This window comes from Dasypus novemcinctus, chromosome 11, assembly GCF_030445035.2.
Source record: "Dasypus novemcinctus isolate mDasNov1 chromosome 11, mDasNov1.1.hap2, whole genome shotgun sequence".
NCBI lineage: Eukaryota > Metazoa > Chordata > Mammalia > Cingulata > Dasypodidae > Dasypus > Dasypus novemcinctus.
Window position 1 is genome coordinate 58,877,927 of NC_080683.1, and position 19,271 is coordinate 58,897,197.

A 19,271-nucleotide genomic window follows, 5' to 3' on the forward strand; every position below is an offset into this window, starting at 1 on the left:
ACCTGCCTCCCACTCTCCTCTCATCTCCTTTCTCTCTCAGCCTCCTCTCTTTTCCTTCTTTCTCTCTTTCGAGTGATGCGCCCCGCAGCCACAAGACCAGCATTCATTCCTCTCGGAAAAATCCGCGCCTCAGGAGAGGCGAAAATCATTGAGGACCAGCACTCGAGGTGGACCCCTTCACCTCTGTCCTCGTCGCTCCGAAAGAGGCGCCGCCAGCGGTGGGACTGCAGGCGCCCAGGCTCCGCTGTCCTGCCCAGATCGCGGCCGTGCGCTGCTCTCCGCCGGGAACAACCTCCCGACTGTTCCTGCAGGAAGCGGGTGCCAGCAGCCAGGCGCGCCCGGGCGGCCCGGGTGCCAGGGTCGCCTCGGGTGACAGCGCGGGCGTGCGCCTGGCCGCGGGGTCGGCCCCCAGGCGCGAGAAGGGCCCGCCCCGGCCCCGCCCCCGCCCCGGCGGGCCCGGGCGTCCCGCTCGCCTGTCCGCCGCCGGCGCCCGCCCTCGCTCGCCCGCACTCGCCGGCGCTCGCGCGGGCTCCAGCGCTGCAGCCATGTGTCCCGCAGGCCCGCGAGCGCCCGCGCTGCGGCTCCTCGCGCTGGGCGCGCTGCTGTGGCCGGCGGCCGGCGCCTGGGAACTCACCATTCTGCACACCAACGACGTGCACAGTCGGCTGGAGCAGACCAGCGAGGACTCCGGCAAGTGTGTCAACGCCAGCCTCTGCGTGGGCGGCGTGGCGCGGCTCTTCACCAAAGTGAAGCAGATCCGCGCCGCCGAACCCAACGTGCTGCTGCTCGACGCTGGCGACCAGTACCAGGGTACCATCTGGTTCACCGTGTACAAGGGGGCGGAGGTGGTGCACTTCATGAACGCCCTGCGCTACGATGCGATGGTAAGACGGCGGCTAGCCCGGGCGCGCTGCGTCGGGGAGGCTCAGAGCCCCCGGGGTAGGAGTCCCCGGCCGGGAGAGAAGCCTGGATGGAGGAGCCCCGCGGGGCACCGGGAGGAAAGCCTAGGACCGGGACGCAGAGAGATAGGGGCCTAAAGCGAGCCCCTCTAGAATGTGCCAGGTAAATGTAGACAGAGAAGTCCCTTAGATGATTCGTTTTCACATGACAGATGTAATGGGGGCCCCGTTACGTGATGGGGCTTTTAGAGGAGCCGGAACCCAGTCCCTTCTTAGCAGGGGATTCATCTGGGCTGCGGAGGGGGAATAGACAATTGAGTGCCAGACTCATTAGGCATCTTCCTAGCTTTCGGCTCAGTCTTTCCAAGAATACCTTATCTTGTTTCATTGAACGGGAAACTGAACTTCAGAGGTTGAGTTAATTAAGCTCGAAAAAGTTAGGACACTGTGAGTTTGGACACATCTTTTTCACCCGTGCTGTGGCAAGATAAGCGTACATCCCTGGGACTAGACTGCTTCTTCACTACCTTCTGGCTGTGTGACCTTGGGCAAGTTATGTCCCTTCTCTGTTCCTCAGTTCCATCCTTTATAGTATGAGGATAATAATTGTGTCTACCTCAAGGGGTTGCCTGGCATATTGTATGGCCTCTATAAATGTTAGTTCTTATTTTACCAGACTTTATGGTATAGGCTTCAAATCAAAACAAATAAACTTTGGAAAGGGCCAAAAGGCTGAAAACTGTGGTTTCAAAGGATTTATTTTAAATATTGGAATAAAATTCCATTAAAATTGGTTTGGTAGCAGAGCTTAAAGAAGAGAGTCCAGCTTGGGAGAATTTAGTCAAAGCTTCTAAATGTTCTGTTAAATCTGTTCCTTGTTTGCTGGACTGAATTCGAGTATGAGGGCAGAGAGGGCTCCACAGAATAAAAATAAGTACAACAGAAACATATATGTTTGTTTGTTTATCAAGCCCCTACCCAAGTTCAACCCTATGTAAAAGGTGATGTTAAAGGGATTTAGCAAAACTAGAGAAATTGGAGATAACAAAGCTCTGGAGCCTTAAAAGGGGAAAAACAAACCAAGGTCCACAGAAATCTGCCAAGTCTGTGTGTGTGGAAGGAAAGGAGAGGTGTGGTCTGGGCTGGGCTACAGAAGACTTACAGGACACTTATTAGGAGCAGAGGTCGGTGGGAGGTCATTAGAGTACAATGCCACGTTTTTCCCCCTGGAATCTGGGAGACAAGGAACAAGAAAAGAAAGATAAGAGGGAACAGCCTGGCTTTTGTGGGGGAGGAGGTCCATCCCCCTCACCCCTAAGAAAGCAGCTCATTATAGAGAGATGAGAGAAGGGCAGAGAGCGCGTCTCCATTCTGGTTGTTGATTTTGAAATTATCAGTGACACTCAAAGCAGCAAGTCAACAGGATCCCCAAACCCCAGAGTTCCTCTGGGGCCTCTCCAGTGTGTTTGGACTCCATGGAAAAACTGTGGGACTCAAGAATTCTGTGGTCCCTTAGCATTGGTATCTCCACATCTAGACCTGCCTGATGACATTAATGACAAAATAAATATTTATTGAATTAAATTGTTAGTAGCCTACATTTCCATTTCCTCCCAGAAGGGTAGAATAAACCTTACATGAGTTTGTTTTGATTTCACATATAAACCACAACTTTGTAAACTTTTCTTTACAACACCACTTTCTCCATAGTTGTATAACCAACTTCAGGTGGAAAAAAAATTAGAGAATTCCCTAGGTTCCTGTAATGATAATACTTTTTTTTCTCCCTAAGTCAAATTGAGATTGTGATGTTAATCATTGCACCCAGTATTTATGACAGGACTTCTGGGTGAGGCTGGGGCAATCTGCTACAAGTCACAGCCCATTGTGACCTGAGATGTTTAGAATACTTTTTTTGAATGGAATTACTTACTTTTAAATTTCACTCAAAATAATTGACCTGGGGCCTGAGGAAAAACAGACTACTTCAATAATATTGGCTGGTGGTAGAGAGGGGGAGGAGACTAAATGGCACCATTCCTGATAACATCTCACCTGGGCTTACTCCGAGCAGTTTGGGGCTTTGACAAACATGATCTGGCCTGCATAAATCCTAGTCCTTGTAATGCTAAAACGTGATAAAACTCTACTGTATTTTTTTTCTAAAGAGATTTTTAGCTGTCATTTTGCTTATATTTTACTACCCTGAAGGGCGCTGATCTGCTGAGGCTCCCTCACTGCTCCCCCGCCCCCCATCGCCACCTCCACAGCCACACACATTCTGAATTCTGGGAAGGTGGAGATTCATGTCAGTATGAAGACTGTTGTGGAAAGGAATCTCCAGTTCTCTGGAACCTGGGCCAGGTTTACAGGAGCCATGTTTGAGGGCTCAGGGTTCTGGGCAGTCAAAGAAGAAGTCCTTCAAATCTACCTTAACCCTCAAGAATCCCCTAGGGCAGGAGCCGCCAAGAGGTGAACACTTAGGAGATCTGCTATGTCCCAATGAGAGCTGGGAGTCTGGAGATCCCACCCCTCCCCTCACTCCCTCCTGCCACAGACCCCGTTGCCAGGCAGAAAAGTCTGAGGAGTGGACAGCAAGCCGCTGGCTGGTATTAGCTGTCTCTGTGGAAAGACTGGTGTCTCCTGAGGCAAGAAAGATAGCACAGGGTGCACCAAGAGTGTGCCCTTGGCCTGATCAATTTCTTTGAGCCTCATGTTCCTGAACTGTAAAACAGAATGATCACACCCACCATGTAGGATTTTTGTGAGCAATACCTGAGATAATACATGTAAAAATTTCTAGCACTCTGCTGGCTCATAATAAGTGCTCAATAAAAGTTAATGTCCTGTGCCCTTACCCCCTCCCCCCAAATTGTGAGGAACAGAAGGTTTGGCTTTGTGTATGTCAGTTTGTCTGATTCTGGCAGCCTGGGACACCATATAGCTCCCTCCCCTGGCTCCTACCACCATCTTTTCCATGTCCTATTTTTCTAAACTATCAAAACGTTATTAACTCATTAAGTGGCCTTATGAAATCCCCCCAAAATGCAAAACCCAAAGGCATTCATCTCCAGAGGTGGGATTCTGGGCACTGAGGTATATACTCTGAGCAGATCTCAAGCTCCCTCAGAGGGGCTGCCTCCTCTGCCTCCTGAATCTGAGGCCCTGGCTCTTAGTGTCCAAAAGACTACTTCACTTTAACAAATGCCTGGCCAGCTGTAATAAGGGTAACCCCTGCCTTTAACCCTCCCTAGGATCTTTTTCAGTTTCCTTTTGTTACCCTTCCCGACCTCCCACATAGGGCATAGGTAACCATTCCATATGTTTGAAGTATAACATTTTGTTTCTATGTTGTACTTGAAAACCTATATTATTGCTTTGTGTGCTTGCATTTTTAAATAATGTAAATAGTCCTGTTTCTCAACTTTTCTGTATTTTACTTCTGTCCTAAACGTACTACTTTTACGATTCGTCCATTTCACTATAGGTACATCTAGTACATTTGTGTATATCACTGCTGCATCAGGTTTCTCGGTGTCCTCTATGTTATTTTACCCATCTGCTCTCCTGGGCATGGGTTTGGAAACTGCCTCCAGCAACCTGCTGCCACAAATTATGCTGCTCCAAATGTCCTCCTGCAAATCTCCTCTGTGTGAGGATTTATTTGGGTTACATACCCAGGAGCAGAACTGTTGTGCACAGGATATATGTGAACTTAATTTGACTAAGGACTGCCAGATTGTTTTCCTGGATGACTGGAGACCTCTTTTCTCCCCACCCTCCCCTGCAGCAGGGCTTGTAAATCCCCATATCCTTACTCGTATATTGTCACATTATCCAGCTTTCTAATAGGTTTAAAATACCTCTCATTGTTTAATTTTTTATTTTTCTAATAACTAGTGAATTTGGGTATCTTCTAATATGTCTGTTAGCCTTTGAGTTTCCTATTCTGTAATTGCATGTTCTTTGCCATTTTCCTTTGCTCTTTTTTAAAAAGTGGGTTTGCTCTATTTTTCTTGACTTACAGAAGTTCTGGGTGGTATTAAGTTCTCAGTTTTAGACATTGTAAATATCTTCTGATTATATTTACTAACTTTGTCCATAATGTTTTTCATTGAACAGAAATCCTTCATTTGATGTAATCAAATTAATCTCTTTTTTTTTTTTGCCTACGGGTTTTTGCATTTGAAGTTTTATATGAGACTTTATTCATTTGTAGCACAACAACTCCAGCATTCCTCACCTGAAATTCAGGGATTTCCACTGTTCTCTCTGCCTTTTGCGTCCTCATACCTTTATTATCTCTGGCTATATCTCACCTCTCTGTGTCACCAGTTCCTCATCTATAAATAAGAGGGTTGAGCTAGAGCAGCTGAGGTTCATTACATCTCTGAACAACTGGAGTCCTAAGAAACATTTCAATTCAGTGAAGGGGCAAGAGAACGGGGCAAAGACGCAAGACGGGTGCTTGGGATTAGTTACCAGCCAACCTGGCCCCAAGTGAGGCAGGCATCCTATCATGAGGTTGTGTAAGGTTTAAGGGCCACCCTAAGAAGTCTGCATTTTCTTCTGTTGGTGGGGAAGGGGGCAAACTGCAGGTTTCTAAGTGGAGAGGGTGACACAGAGAAATCACCATTTTGAAAGATGAACAGTAATGGATGGGAAAGGGAAGACACCAGAGAAAAAGACAGGAGGGAGAGGCTGGGCAGGAGTCTAGGTGTGAGGTGAAAAGGACTGAGCCTTGGTAAGGGGGGAAGAAAGCCTGAATCCACAGGAGCCAGCTTCCCCTAGGAAGGCAGTGTGGCATGGGCTGTGAGGGTGAACATGGCCGTGAGTCTGTCTCCGATCAAGTCCCGTCTCTGCCACTCAGAAGCTATGGATGGCAAATAGGTTATTTACTCTCATTAGACCCCTATTTATTCCCATGTGTCTCATCAGATTCCAGCAGAAGGGTGTGATGGTAGACTCCACCTCAGAGGTTGTTGTGGCGATGAGATGATAAGGCACACAAAGTGCTAAGCTGAGTGCCTAGCATGTGGGAAAGGTCAATGAGTGCTGACTGTGCTTACCCGCTGCTGGTAGGGGTGGCTCAGGAGAGCCTGTAATCAAAGGATGATTCAGCATTTTCAAGCCAAGGCACCTTGCAAGTTAGCAGGCTTTGATACTGCTACATAGGGGCCTGGATTCTCCTACCGAAGTGTGCTATTGCAAGCACTGAAATGAAACCTAAAGGCTTTGCCCAGGTTTACTGCCTATGATTTGAACTTTTCTCTGAGCTCCAATAAATACAGTGACCCCATGGGGCAGTGGCAGACAGGATTAGGGTAGGGGATTTGGATGCAATGTCAGGACACCTGAGTTTTATTTCTTGGCTCTACCACCCATTAGCTATGTGGGTTTGGGCAGCCATTTCCTCTTCTCCAAGATGGGGGAGTTGGAGAGGTGGTCTGTTGCATGCCAATTCTCAGTGCCTTAACTATTAGCAGCTCCTGCCCTGCCCTTTTTCTTACTTCTAATCTGTCAACGTAAATCGGTTGGTCTTGGACTTAATTTTACATACAAGTCTAAATTGGCTTGACAACTCCATTTCTTTTCCCCTTATAGTTAATTGCACAGCAGCTGTTTCCTTGTGGATAGTTTGGTTCTTGTTCCAGGGATCTCCAGTTGGACACTGTATCCAGATTAAGAGGTTCCCAGGATTTTCTGTGGAGTGTTACTCTATTATCAGTATTAACAGAAATCATAGTCTAAGAAATGGAAGGATGATGAGTTTAGATTCAAGTCTGCTGTCTTTTTTTTTTTAAGATTTATTTTATTTATTTATTCCCCCCTCATTGTTTGTGCTCACTGTCTACTCTCTGTGTCTATTCACTGTGTGCTTCTGTGTCTGCTCATAGTTTCTATAGGAGGCACCAGGAACAGAACCTGGGGCTTCCCATGTGGGAGAGAGGCACCCAATCACTTGAGCCACCTCAGCTCCCTGCTTTCTTGAGTCTCTCATTGTCTTTCCTCTTTGTGTTGCTTTGTTGTATCATCTTGTTGTGTCAATTTACTATCTTGCTCATCTTCTCAAGGAGGCACTGGGAACTGAACCACGCCCTCCCATATAGTAGGTGGGAGCTCAGTCATTTGAGCCGTATCTGCTTTTCATGGCCTACTGTCTTTGAGGTTCATCTTTAAATTCAATCCACAAATATTCATCAAGCACTACCAGGCTCTGTGCTAAGTGCTGAGGCTGCAACAGGGACTAAGACCCTTCCCGGAGGAAACTTTCTCTTCAGTAGGTAGTAGAGGAGGCAATGCCCATCTGAGCCTTTCTTAAACAGTACAGGTGAGATCTGTGAAGAGAGAGGGGATAAACAAAGCAAAGCAGATGCTACTGAAATCCCAGCAGATGAGCATGGGGTTTCTAGAACTAAAAGATCTGGTCTGTAGAAGATACAACACTGGGCCCTCATTTTACCATACATGTACAAACAGAAAGCATATTTCTGCTCCCCCCCCCCAAAAAAAAAATAATTCCCAAGAAAAGAGAACACTTCTAGGTGTATAATTCAAAGAATTGGAAGCCAGGACTTGAACAGATCTTTGCACAGCAGTGATCATAGTGTTATTATTCACAGTAGCCAAAAGGTGGAATTAATGCAACTGTTGGGGACTGAATCATGTCCACTGCAAACGACAGTGAGCCCATTTGTAAATAGAGCCTTTGGAGATGTTATTAGTTAAGGTGTGCCCACGCTGAATGAGAATAGACCTTAATCCAAGATGACTGAAGTCCTTATAAGGAAAGGAAATTGAGAACAGAAAGGAGCGCCACGCAGCAGCCAGCCAGAATCTGGCAGTGAAAGGAACACAGAAGAGAAAGGACAAGATGCCATGTGCATTGCCATGTGACAGAAAAGCCAAGGAACCCCAAAGATTGCTGGTCAGCCAGAAGATGCCAAACCCCAGAGGAAGCAAGCCTTCTAGCTTCAGAAAGGAACCAATAAATTGCTGATGTGAAGCTAACCCATTGTATGGTATATGTTTTATTTGTTTATTTTTGTGTGTTAAAACTTCCCTTTATTTTCCATATTGGTGTTTGTTTTAACAGCCATAATGGAATATGATTCATCTATTAAAGGAATGAAGTTCTAATACATGCTACAACATGAGGAACCTCGTTAACAAATGCATAAAGTTGAATGAAATAAGCCAGACACAAAAGGACAAGTATTGTGCAATTTCACTTATGTGAAATAGCTCAGATAAGCAAACACATGGAGACAGAAAGTAGACTGCAAGTTATCAGGGTCTGGTGGAGGGAGCAATGGAGAGTTATTGCTTAATGTGTACAGTTTCTGTTCGGGGATATGAAAAATTTTGATAACATAATAGATGATGGTGATAGTAGTACATTTGTGACTGTAAATAGTATCACCGAATTGTACACTTAAAATAGTTAAGGGAAATTTTCTGTTATATATATATATTATCATAAGAAAATCTTTTGAAAAGGAAAGAAAGAAGGGAGCACCTTATATTCAAAAATCTCTGGTATTAAGGAAATTCTCCAAATTACTTTATCTTGAATAACAAAGTCCTCTTGTGGGAAGACAAATTATCAGTGCTGGTTTGGGAAGCTTGAAAGAGATCCTGATGGTAATGGTATTTTTTAAGAGGCTAAGAAAGTTGAAAATTGAGGTCCACACAAAAACCTGAACAAGAGTATTTATAGCAGCTTTATTCATTATTGTCCCAAATTGTATGCAACCAAGATCTCCTTCTAACTAAACTATGGGTTTTAGTTAATAATAATGTATCAATACTGGTTCATCAATTGTAGCAGAAGAACCACAAACTAATGCAAGATGTTAACATAGAGGAAACTGTTGCCATAAATGATAACTCTCTGTACTTTCTGAATGCACTCTTTTTGTAAAGCTAAAACTGCTCTAAGAAATCGTCCATTAAATTTTTTGAAACTAAAAGGTCAAGAAAGCTGGTAATTGTTCCTAGAGTTAAGACCTCAGAAATTTCATGTGTCTAGGAGGTTCTGGATCCCCAAGCCCAGAGATCTGAACAGCGCCCTCCCCTTCCTGTGGCTGTGGTCACAGGACTCCTACTTTCTTGATTCTAGTCTTGAGTTCCAGACTGAGAGCTGGCCTCGAAGAGACCAACCACAGGAAAGAGAGGGAGGAAGAAAAGCTGCCTTAGTTCATCCTATCCTCATCCTAGCAATTGTGTTTTCTTAACTGAAGATTGGAAAGAACCAAACAAAGCACTTACCATACCACAGCTTTCTGAATTTTACTCACAAATACATCCAAGTGCTATGTAAGCTCCTTCAGTGTTTATTTTCTTTAAGCACTGTGCTGGTTAAGTTCATGTGTCAACTTGGCTGGGTTTTGGTGTCCAGTTGTTTGGTCAAGGAAAAACTGGCCTGATTGTTACTGTGAGGGTATTTCCAGGACTTCAATAATCAGTAATTTGATTACATCAGTGGCTGATTACAATCAACTGAGGAGACTGCCTCCAACAAGAGAAGTCTCATGCAATCAGTTGAAGGCCTTAGAAAGGAGAACTGATGATTTCAGCAGTCAGAAGAGAGACTTTCCATCTCTACCTCAGCCAGCCAGCTTCTCCTGGGGAATTCATCGGAAACTTTCATCAGCGTTCCTAGATTCCTATGGAATCTGGACTTGTTTACCCCCACAGTCACATAACGCAATTCCTAAAATATTTTTTCATAATATTTGCATTATATATCCTGTTGGTTCTGTTTCCATGGAGAACCCTGACTTATACAGCCACATAACTAGATTCTGAAATTTGTCTTGACACCCCTTTTGTCTCACTTGACTCATTGGTTCTACATATAATCCAAACATTAACTGGCGCCCTGTAGCCCCTCAGATGTAGTTAAGCCTCTCTGAGCCCCAATTAGTTGAACAGTTCATTCTAAATGTAACATGAAAGTGCATATTTTACATGTATAGTTTATAAAATTTTTCACCTGATATGAAAAATGTGAAAGGCTGTCTCTGCAATACTTGTTCCTTCTTTCATTCATTCAATCAACAGCAAAGTGCAGATGAGCTGGGCTGAGGCCAAGGATATTTTCTGCCATCTGGTGGAAGGCCACGGTCACTTGCCAGGGCCCACATACCCTGGCCCAGGCTGATGGGATGCCACTCAACTCAAAACCAGAAATGGCTCACTGTTTCAACTAAACTAAACAATTTGTAGTCCTCTCATTTTAAGGATGTTGTTGAGTTTCTCTGAGCGATTGGCAACTGAGCCCCATTATAAAATAAACCTCACTGTTCCTTTAACCTTTGGCTTATAGGGTTTCCTGCAACTTCCAGTTGTTACTGTGTTAATGACTAGCTAAATAAATGTGCTGCAAAATTCTGACAATTGGCTGTTTGATATTATTACAACTGATTTCTGTGCATTAAAAAGACTTTTTCTTCTGTATCATGCATATTACCCTGCTCTTGAATCAACTCTTCTTTCCTTTGTGTTTGCTTTAAACCTCATGTTTAAGCTTCTGTCTTCACTTGGAACATTTTTGACTACCTCACCCCACTTGTTTTCGTTCCCTCACTTGTTTATACAGTTGATGTCATCTCCCTGTGAGCTTCCCCAGACCAACACTGTGTAGGTGAAACACACCCTCTGAGCCAGATCAGTTCTGAATGGGTAATGTGTGCTTGCGTCTTGACCTAGTTGGTATCACACATATCCCTCTCTGTGGTTCGCAGAATCTTCATGTATGGATATATGGATGCATGCATGTGTTTGTGTGTGCACTCTCCTCAGCTTCCTAACGACAAGGACTATTCTGTTGTTACTTGGCACTCTAGAAACCTGTAAGAAACTAGTGAGTTGTTGAATAATACTCTCTCTTCCATCTGTTTGTTTTAGTGGCAGTTTGGCAGAGTGGTTCAAATGCCAGCTCTGCGCCTCGGTTCCTCCACTTGTGAAATGGGGGAAATACTGGTACCTACAAAATAGGGTTGTAAGGATTGAGTTAAAATGTGAACAGTATCTGACCATGTAGTATGCACTAACTTAATATTTCCTTCTGTCATGTTTTTGTCTTTTAGAAAAATATTTTCTTTCTTGAAATCCCCTTATTTTAAATTCACTGTAAGTTTTATAGTCCTCTATGAACAAAGTTGAGGCAATGAAATGTCCGATTTCTAATTGAGATACAGGTGCCCTTTGACAGACCAAATGGTTGTTCACCTAAGCAGATTTCCAATAGAGGCTTCACAAAGCTCCATTTTCCCACTGACTTCCACTGTGAAATCTAAATGATGTTCATATACATACACATAATACAACAGTTCAACAAACCTTTTTTTTTTTTAAGATTTTTTATTTTATTTCTCTCCCCTTCCTTCCCCCCATCCCCAGCCCCAGTTGTCTGTTCTCTATGTCCACTCGCTGCATGTTCTTCTGTGACCGCTTCTATCCTTATCAGCAGCACCGGGAATCTGTGTTTCTTTTTGTTGCGTCATCTTGTTGTGTCCCCTCTCCGTGTGTGCAATGCCATTCTTGGGCAGGCTACACTTTATTTCATGCTGGGCAGTTCTCCTTACGGTGCGCACTCCTTGTATGTGGGGCTCCCCCACGCGGGGGACACCCCTGCGTGGCAGGGCACTCCTTGCGTGCATCAACACTGCGCATGGGCCAGCTCCACATGAGTCAAGGAGGCCCAGGGTTTGAACCGTGGACCTCCCATGTGGTAGGCAGATGGCCTATCCATTGGGCCAAGTCTGCTTCCCAACAGACCTTTTTAAAAAAGATCTGTTCCATTCACACACAGTGATGATAAGTTAGTAATAGAAATTTAAAGATAATTTTAAATAAAAATACGGAAAATGCAAAGAAAACCCTGAGAGGGGCTGCCAGAAGGTTGAGCAGTGAATAGTGATGCAGCTGACTGTTTTTCACCTGCTTCCATGCAACTTGATTCCTCTCATTTTATATCTAAGATATTGCTTAACTACTGTTTACCAAGTTTGTTTCATATCCTGTCTTCTTCCAAAAAGTTTTACACAGCTCATTATAGAGTAAAATGGAACCCAATTACAGGGAGCAGGTAGAGTGAGTGGTTTTATTATATGTTCAGTAAACATCTGCTGGGCACTGGTCCCAGACAACTCAGTGTAGCAAAAGGAAAGGTGCTCAGGCCTCTGCCTGCTCACCTCTTCCCACTGGCACATTTTTACAGAGTCTGTACCTCCTTTGCCTGTGCCAAGCCAGACAGAGCCAGACTGGAGGGAGTTCATCGCAACATTTGGAAAAAGCTACGTTTTCTAGTAATACTTGGAATAAAAATCCTGTTGCATGATGAGGCAAGCCAACTCATGATGCTATATCAGGATCTCATCAGAGCTGGGATCTGATGATGACCATGACGCATCAAGGCTTTATGTGGGACATGCATTTCCCAGTTGAGAAAACCAGCTCTGTCCAAGGCATAGGCCTAACTGGTTCTTGGCCTGTGGGCTTTTTCAGCTTTCAGGGCTTTGTGATTTGCTTGCCTTTTGTGGCTCAGTTTCCTGTAAAATGATCACTCTGTGGCTGCCACATCCCGTTCATCAGGTGACTGGTCTCTTTACTAGTTTGTCACCTAAGGTCAGAGAGGCTTTGTTTTGGCACCTTTTTTCATGACAGCCCACATAGAAAATGTTGATAGTTGTGCAGAGTTCTGGGCTGTGTATGAAGCTGACGCCTCTGGCCAAGGGGCAGAGGGGGGACCACAGTCTTCACCCTTGGAAGTTCTCTGTCTCTCTTTTTTACCCCACCAATTATTTATGTGTTTATTCATTCCCTCAATATATATTTATTGAGTATTTTTCCTGGGTCATGCAATGTATTAGGCACATTTTAAATGGGTCATGGGGATCAGTTAACATGTATTGTCTAATCATTTAATAACAAGGAAGAGAAGCTGATACTGTCAATCAACTGTAACTGGAAATATTAGGAAGAGAAAGATTTCCCCATTAAAAATAGTAAGTCCAGGAGCAGGTGTAGCTCGTAGATGAGGGTCTGCTTTGCCTGTACGAGGTCCCAGGTTCAATTCCTGGTACCTCCTAAAACAAAAACAGCCTGAAGCAGTCAGAGTGGACATCATCCCAAACCCCTCAAGACTGAGGAATGAACAGTCATAAGCAGGCAGTGTAACCACGGACCAAAGTAGATTTAATGTACTTGCAGTTATTACCCCGTGTTAATGGAAGAGCTTGTAACATTGATATAAAGATAGGGGTTCAGAAGGGAGGGAGAGTGATGAGTGAGTGGAACACAGGGCATATTCGGGGTGAGATTCTTCTGTGTGATGCTGCAGTGATGGACACATGCCATTATGCATTTGTCAAGGCCAGTGGAACTGTACAGCCCGAAGTGTGAACCATAATGTAAGTGATAGGCTTTGGTCAGTAGCAGTGTTTCCGTAGTGGTTCATCAACTGTAACAAATGTATCACACTAATCTAGGAGGTCAATAATAGGTGACACTGTGTGTGGGTGTGTGGGTGTGAGTGTTTGGGTTATGTGGGAAGTCCCTATACTTTCAGTGTAATTTTTCTATAAGTATCAGTCTAAAACCCCTCTACAAATAGAGTTGAATACTTCCAAAACAAAAAACAAACAGTATTCCAGAACAATGTGAGGCCTTCACGGAAGGCCACCAGATCACCTGACTTCTCTTCCCTTCCTGCAAACTGTGAGCAAACACCAGCCTTGTGGTGTGGGCCCTGATCTCGTTGCTGTGCTCAGCTCACACCAAGTGCTTTCACTTCCTTTCCTCTCACCCTGAGGAGGGTTCTAATGATTTCTTTCATTCATCCATTTACTTGTTTCCCAAGGGAGCGTTTGTTTATAGATGAAAAGAGTACATGAATAAAAGGCAGCTCCTCTTAGGAAGAGCTTTGGGAAGGAAAAAATCTTGAAAGTTGGCAGGTTGCCTCAGAAGATGATGTGGTCAGGCAGCAGAGCCCCAGGGTCACTGCTGAAATTCCCTCCGCATTCCATCCGCAGTCTTTTTAGAGTATTCCTCATCAAGAGAGAAAAGTCAGAAAGGCTCATTTCGCCTTTATTTAATTGTATTGTCTCCAGCGCTTGTTATTTGCTAAACTTGTATTTCACTGTTGCAGAAAAGCCAATAAATAGATCCCATGCTTATAATTATTATCTTGATGCAGAAGATGAAAAATAATTTTACCTCAAACACAGTTTCTAGCTGACTGACAATTACTGCCTGGAGTGCCAGAATAAGAAGGATTCTGAGGTCTGCTTCAAACTCAGTGGGAAAAACTGATTCAATCAATTAAGTAGCATCTGTCCTGGAAAGGGGGAGGGGCAGAGGGGAGTGGCATAATGATATCTTGCATCTGTTTGCACTTCAATTTGGTAGGCATCATTTAATTTGGTGCCCAAGGGATGATAATTGAATGCCATTTTGAATTTTTCTTAGCATGCAATTCATTGGCAACAAATAAATGAATAGGGATTTGATTGCTTCCTACTTACCTGTTTTTCTTTTTTTATTAAAGATTTATTTTTATTTAATTCCTCTCCCCTCTCCCCCCCACCCCAGTTGTCTTTTCTCTGTGTCCATTCGCTGTGTGTTCTGTGTCCACCTTTATTCTTGTCAGTGGCACTAGGAATCTGTGTCTCTTTTTTTGTTGTGTCATCTTGCTGCATCAGCATTCTGTGTATGCGGTGCCACTCCTGGGCAGGATGAACTTTCTTTCGTGCTGGGCCATCTTCCTTATGGGGCGCGCTCCTTGTGTGTGGGGCTTCCCTAAGCAGGGGACACCCCTGTGTGACATGGCACTCCTTGTGCACATCAGCACTGCGCATGGGCCAGCTCCACATGGGTCAAGGAGGCCTGGGGTTTGAACTGTGGACCTCCCATGTGGTAGGCGGATGCTCTATCTGTTAAGCCAAGTCCGCTTTCCTCTGTACATTTTTTGAAGTAAAGAAATTGCTTGTGCCCATAGGGAAAGTAGACACTGGCCTGTATACAGTTTGTGTGAATTACAAACCAAACTTCAGATACAAGCTCCTCCTCATTCCTAGCTATTAATAACCAAAATAAGAAACTTGGGTCTAGAAGGGTAGGATAGCTTCATTCTTCCAATTCTGTTTCATAGGACCTGAAAAACTTTCTGGATCTTTTCCTTAATCCACAGAGAATATCTCCAAAGCCACTGGACATCGATATAAATATTGGCAAATATGCAGCACGAAAAACATGAGACTGTATTCCTAAGAGTTCATTCAATAATAACAACACGGGAAACGGACTTTGGCCCAGTGGTTAGGGCGTCCGTCTACCATATGGGAGGTCCGCAGTTCAAACCCCGGGCCTCCTTGACCCGTGTGGAGCTGGCCGTGCGCAGTGCTGATGCGCGCAAGGAGTGCCGCGCCACGCAAGGGTGTCCCCCGCGTGGGGGAGCCCCACGCGCAAGGAGTGCGCCCGTGAGGAAAGCCGCCCAGCGTGAAAAGAAAGAGCAGCCTGCCCAGGAATGGCGCCGCCCACACTTCCCGTGCCGCTGACGACAACAGAAGCGGACAAAGAAACAAGACGCAGCAAATAGACACCAAGAACAGACAACCAGGGGAGGGGGGGAATTAAATAAATAAATAAAATCTTTAAAAAAAAAAAAAAATAATAATAATAATAATAACAACAGGATATTTTTTTAAAGATTTATTAATTTACCCCCCACCCCCACCCCCATTGTCTGCTCTCTGTGTCCATTTGCTATGCATTCTTCTCTGTCTGCTTGTCTTCTCTTTAGGCAGCACTGGGAACACATCATGGGGCATTCTGGAGTGGGAGAGAGGCGCTCAATCTCTTGTACCACCTCAGCTCCTTGGTCTGCTGCATTTCTTATTGTCTGTCCTCTGTGTCTCTTTTTGTTGTGCCGTCTTGCTGCGCCAGCTCTCCACCTGGGCCAGCACTCCTGCGCAGGCCAGCACACCACTCAGGCCAGCTCACTGCATGGGCCAGCAGTCCAAGTGGGCCAGCTCTCCATGGAGGCCAGCTTGCCTTCACCAGGAGGCCCCAGGAGTTGAACCCTGGTCCTCATACGGTAGACGGAAGCCCAATCGCTTGAGCCACATCTGCTTCCCAACAATAGGATTTTAATCACAGAAGAATCAAAGTCTTTGAATGGGCTACATACTTTCATTTAACCAAATACTGATCTCCTTTTTGTCCTTTCATTTTCATTTGGTTTGGACTTTAAATGTCAGGCAACATTTCAAGTGTATGAGCGGTAGAAAATACTGGGCTGGGCTAGATGGAGAGTGTGGAAAGTTTCTTTCATATGATAGATCAGTACTTTAACAACAAAAAAGTGTTTTAGGCCTTTAACTACTTGAAGACAGTGAGAAGCTGGAGTTGGACCAAAGTTCAACTTTTTACTTCTGTGATTCTGGTGTTGGAGATACTGAATAAGACCATTTTGCCAGGCTCAGTTCTCTTAAATTACAAAAAGGTGCATTTGATGAAATTTATAGTGTTTACAGTAAAAATACACAAGGTTGTCATAAGACAAGTGAATGAATGGAGTTAGTGAATGAACGCCATATTAGAAATGAAATGTTTGGAAAGGAAAAAAAATGAGAGAGAAAAGAAGAGAAAGCATATAAATATGATTCAGGGTCAAGGAAATTGTTTGCCTAAGGCAGAAGCCAAAGCAAGAAATGGCAAGTAACAATTTAGATCAGATTGGGATTAGTTATAAAGAACATGAGGGAGGTTGTGGGCTGAGAGACAAAAAATTAACAAGCACCCACAAGGAAACCTGGGTGGAATTTTCAGAGAGAAGACCAAAAAGGAGGTATGGTATCGCAGTATGGTTTTTTAAATCTCTTATATTTTTGTAATAAAAGCTCTATAAAATGGAAAACAACATGGAAAGAGTATCTACTCTGTTCTTTTATTCTCTGTGTTCTCTTCGGCAAAATTTTTCTGGGGTATTTTCCTGTTATTAATAAAATTAGTTCTAATAAATGCAATAGAGGAAAAATATGTAGGAGAAAATCAAGGTGGGGAAATGGAAATATGAATTACTAAAGAATATGTGTTAAGATTTTTCTGAATTAATTTTTGTGGAAAGTATATTTGCTGGAGATTCTTTTGTTCATTCATTGAACAGGCCTTTATTGAGCACATTTATGCTCTCAGGACTGCTCTGGGCACCGCTTTTCAGAAGATCGAGAGTAAAGCCATGCTCTAAAGGGGCCAATTACTTGGGGCAGATGAGAATTCTGCTAGGGCCTAACATGGGCAATGCATGGGTGCATCTAACTCAGGGAGGGAAGGCAACAAAGGGCTCTTGGGCAGTTTCTCTTCTGGAAGGATCGTCTGGCTTCAGGAGCCAGAGCCATTAGTTGAATAACGTGGTAAATGTTTCACACGAAGAGGAAATATTCTGTCTCTCGTCACCCTCTCTCTTCCTCCCTCCCTCTCTCTATCTTTCTCTCGCTCTTGCATATATATATATGTGTGTGTGTGTGTGTGTGTGTGTGTAATCAATCTATCACATACAAAAGTCCAAAGATAAGCGAAAGCGTGACAGACTGCAAGCAGCTAGGAATTTTTTTCCCTAGCACTCAGTATGTAGTAGACCCCGTGCAAAGTGCTTTACCTCCAAGCATTGAGGTTGAGCACTTTCTCATCAGCAGATGTGGATCTTGTCCCAGCTCCACCACTTACTAGTTGTGTGTCCTTGGACAATTCATTTAACTTCTTCAGGTCTCAGTTTTACTCATCTGCATGAGTTTTACTCATAGTAATGGGAGCAACCTCATGCTCTAAAACCAGGTTTTCTATACAAAATCACTTTGCATTGCCGGCATGTAACAAGTGTTACCTAGTAAGTATATTAGTCAGCCAAAGGGGTGCTGATGCAAAGTACCAGAAACTTGTTGGTTTTTATAAAGGGTATTTATTTGGGGAAAGAGCTTATAGTTATAGGACTCTAAAGAGTTCAACTCAAGGTTGCTTTCTCACCAAAGTCAGGTGCCACATGCTGAAGCAATATGGTCACTGATCTCTGCCTGGTCTCTCCTTCCTGGGCTTCCTCTTTCTCCTAAGGCTCCGTGGGCCCAGCTCCTTCCTGATCTCAGCTGCAGGCTGGCATAGGGCTTGTCTCTCAGGGTTTCCTATATCAGTCTCTGGCACAGGGCTCATTTCTTTAGAGGCCTTCTCGGCTGCTCAGATGCTCTGGTCTCTTCACAAGATCAGCCTCAAACTATCAAGTAAATGGCTCATCTCCTCCTAGGTGTCTTCTTGAGTGAGTGTCCATTTATATCAGCCCACCAAGGGGACAGACACTCAGCCTGAGTCACACCTTTCTGATGTGATTGAATCAAAGCCTAATCTTAAGGGGTAATTTAATCAAGGACCCTTCAACTGAATCCAATATAATCAAAGGGTATCACACCCAGAATAGATTAGTTTACAAACATAATCTTTCTCTTTTGGGGATTCACAAAAATCTCAAACTGTCACCGTAAGTGTTGAGCAAATTTTCAGTGCAACTTTTGTATTATTCACCCACTGCCCTTTAAGAGGAAACTGCGTTTTAAAATCCACCCAATGCCATTGCTCTTAGGTTTTGGAGCCTGCTCTTGAACCAGAGTCCTGCCTCTTAGCCTCTCATGTCAGAGGGTGGGTGTCAGACATGAGGCTGGAGGGGAAGGTGAGGCCTGACCCCAAAGAGCCTTCATTGACCCTGCTCGGGACATTGAATTTTATCTTAAAGGCAGCAGGGAACCTCTGTAGGGCCTTCAGGCTCCTAGTGACAAGATCCAATTTACATTTCAGAAAGATTATTCTGGCAGCAATAAAAAAGAATGGTTTAGAGAAGGAAAAGATGATAGCTGAGAGCCCAGTTAGGAAGCTACTACAGTGGTCCAGGAGAGCATAATGAGGCTGGCACCAAGGTAGTATCAGCAGGGGGGAAGAAAAATGGAGCAGTTAGGTAATGAGAAGGGGTGCTGGTGAGAGGTGAGGGAGAGAGGGAGAATGGGAGGGATTCTGCTGCTCCAAGGTCTCTGGCTTTGTGGACTGAGTAGATGGTGGGGAGTCCAGAGGAAGGGGCTTTGAACATGGAAAGCTTGGGATACCTGTGAAATATCAGGAAATATCCACACGGCATTTGGACATACAGATCTAGAAGTCAGGAGAAAAATCTGGGCTGGAGATTTTAAATTTGGTGTTGAAGCGGTGAGCGTGAATGAGCTTGTTCAGTCAGTCCATCCACAAGTAATCACTGAGTACTGCAGATCAGGAGTAGAGAAATGAAAAGATTGTTAGAGTCACCACTTTCAAGAGAGGAAGGGAGAAGAC

At 44.4% G+C, this 19,271-nt stretch overlaps 1 protein-coding gene across 5 annotated transcripts in view; it reads left to right on the forward strand.

The window, feature by feature from the left end:
* The first annotated feature begins 422 nt into the window (after positions 1-422).
* NT5E (5'-nucleotidase ecto) overlaps positions 423-19,271 on the forward strand; it is a 109,450-nt gene continuing 90,601 nt past the window's right edge. For 4 of the 5 annotated variants that reach the window (XM_058307117.2, XM_058307119.2, XM_058307118.2 and 1 more), the window contains exon 1: positions 453-884. In XM_058307117.2, the coding sequence (XP_058163100.1) occupies positions 546-884 (339 nt within the window). In that variant the 5' untranslated portion in view covers positions 453-545. Of the gene's footprint in view, positions 885-19,271 lie in introns of all 5 variants that reach the window. The other variant, XM_058307115.2, reaches the window with a different exon arrangement.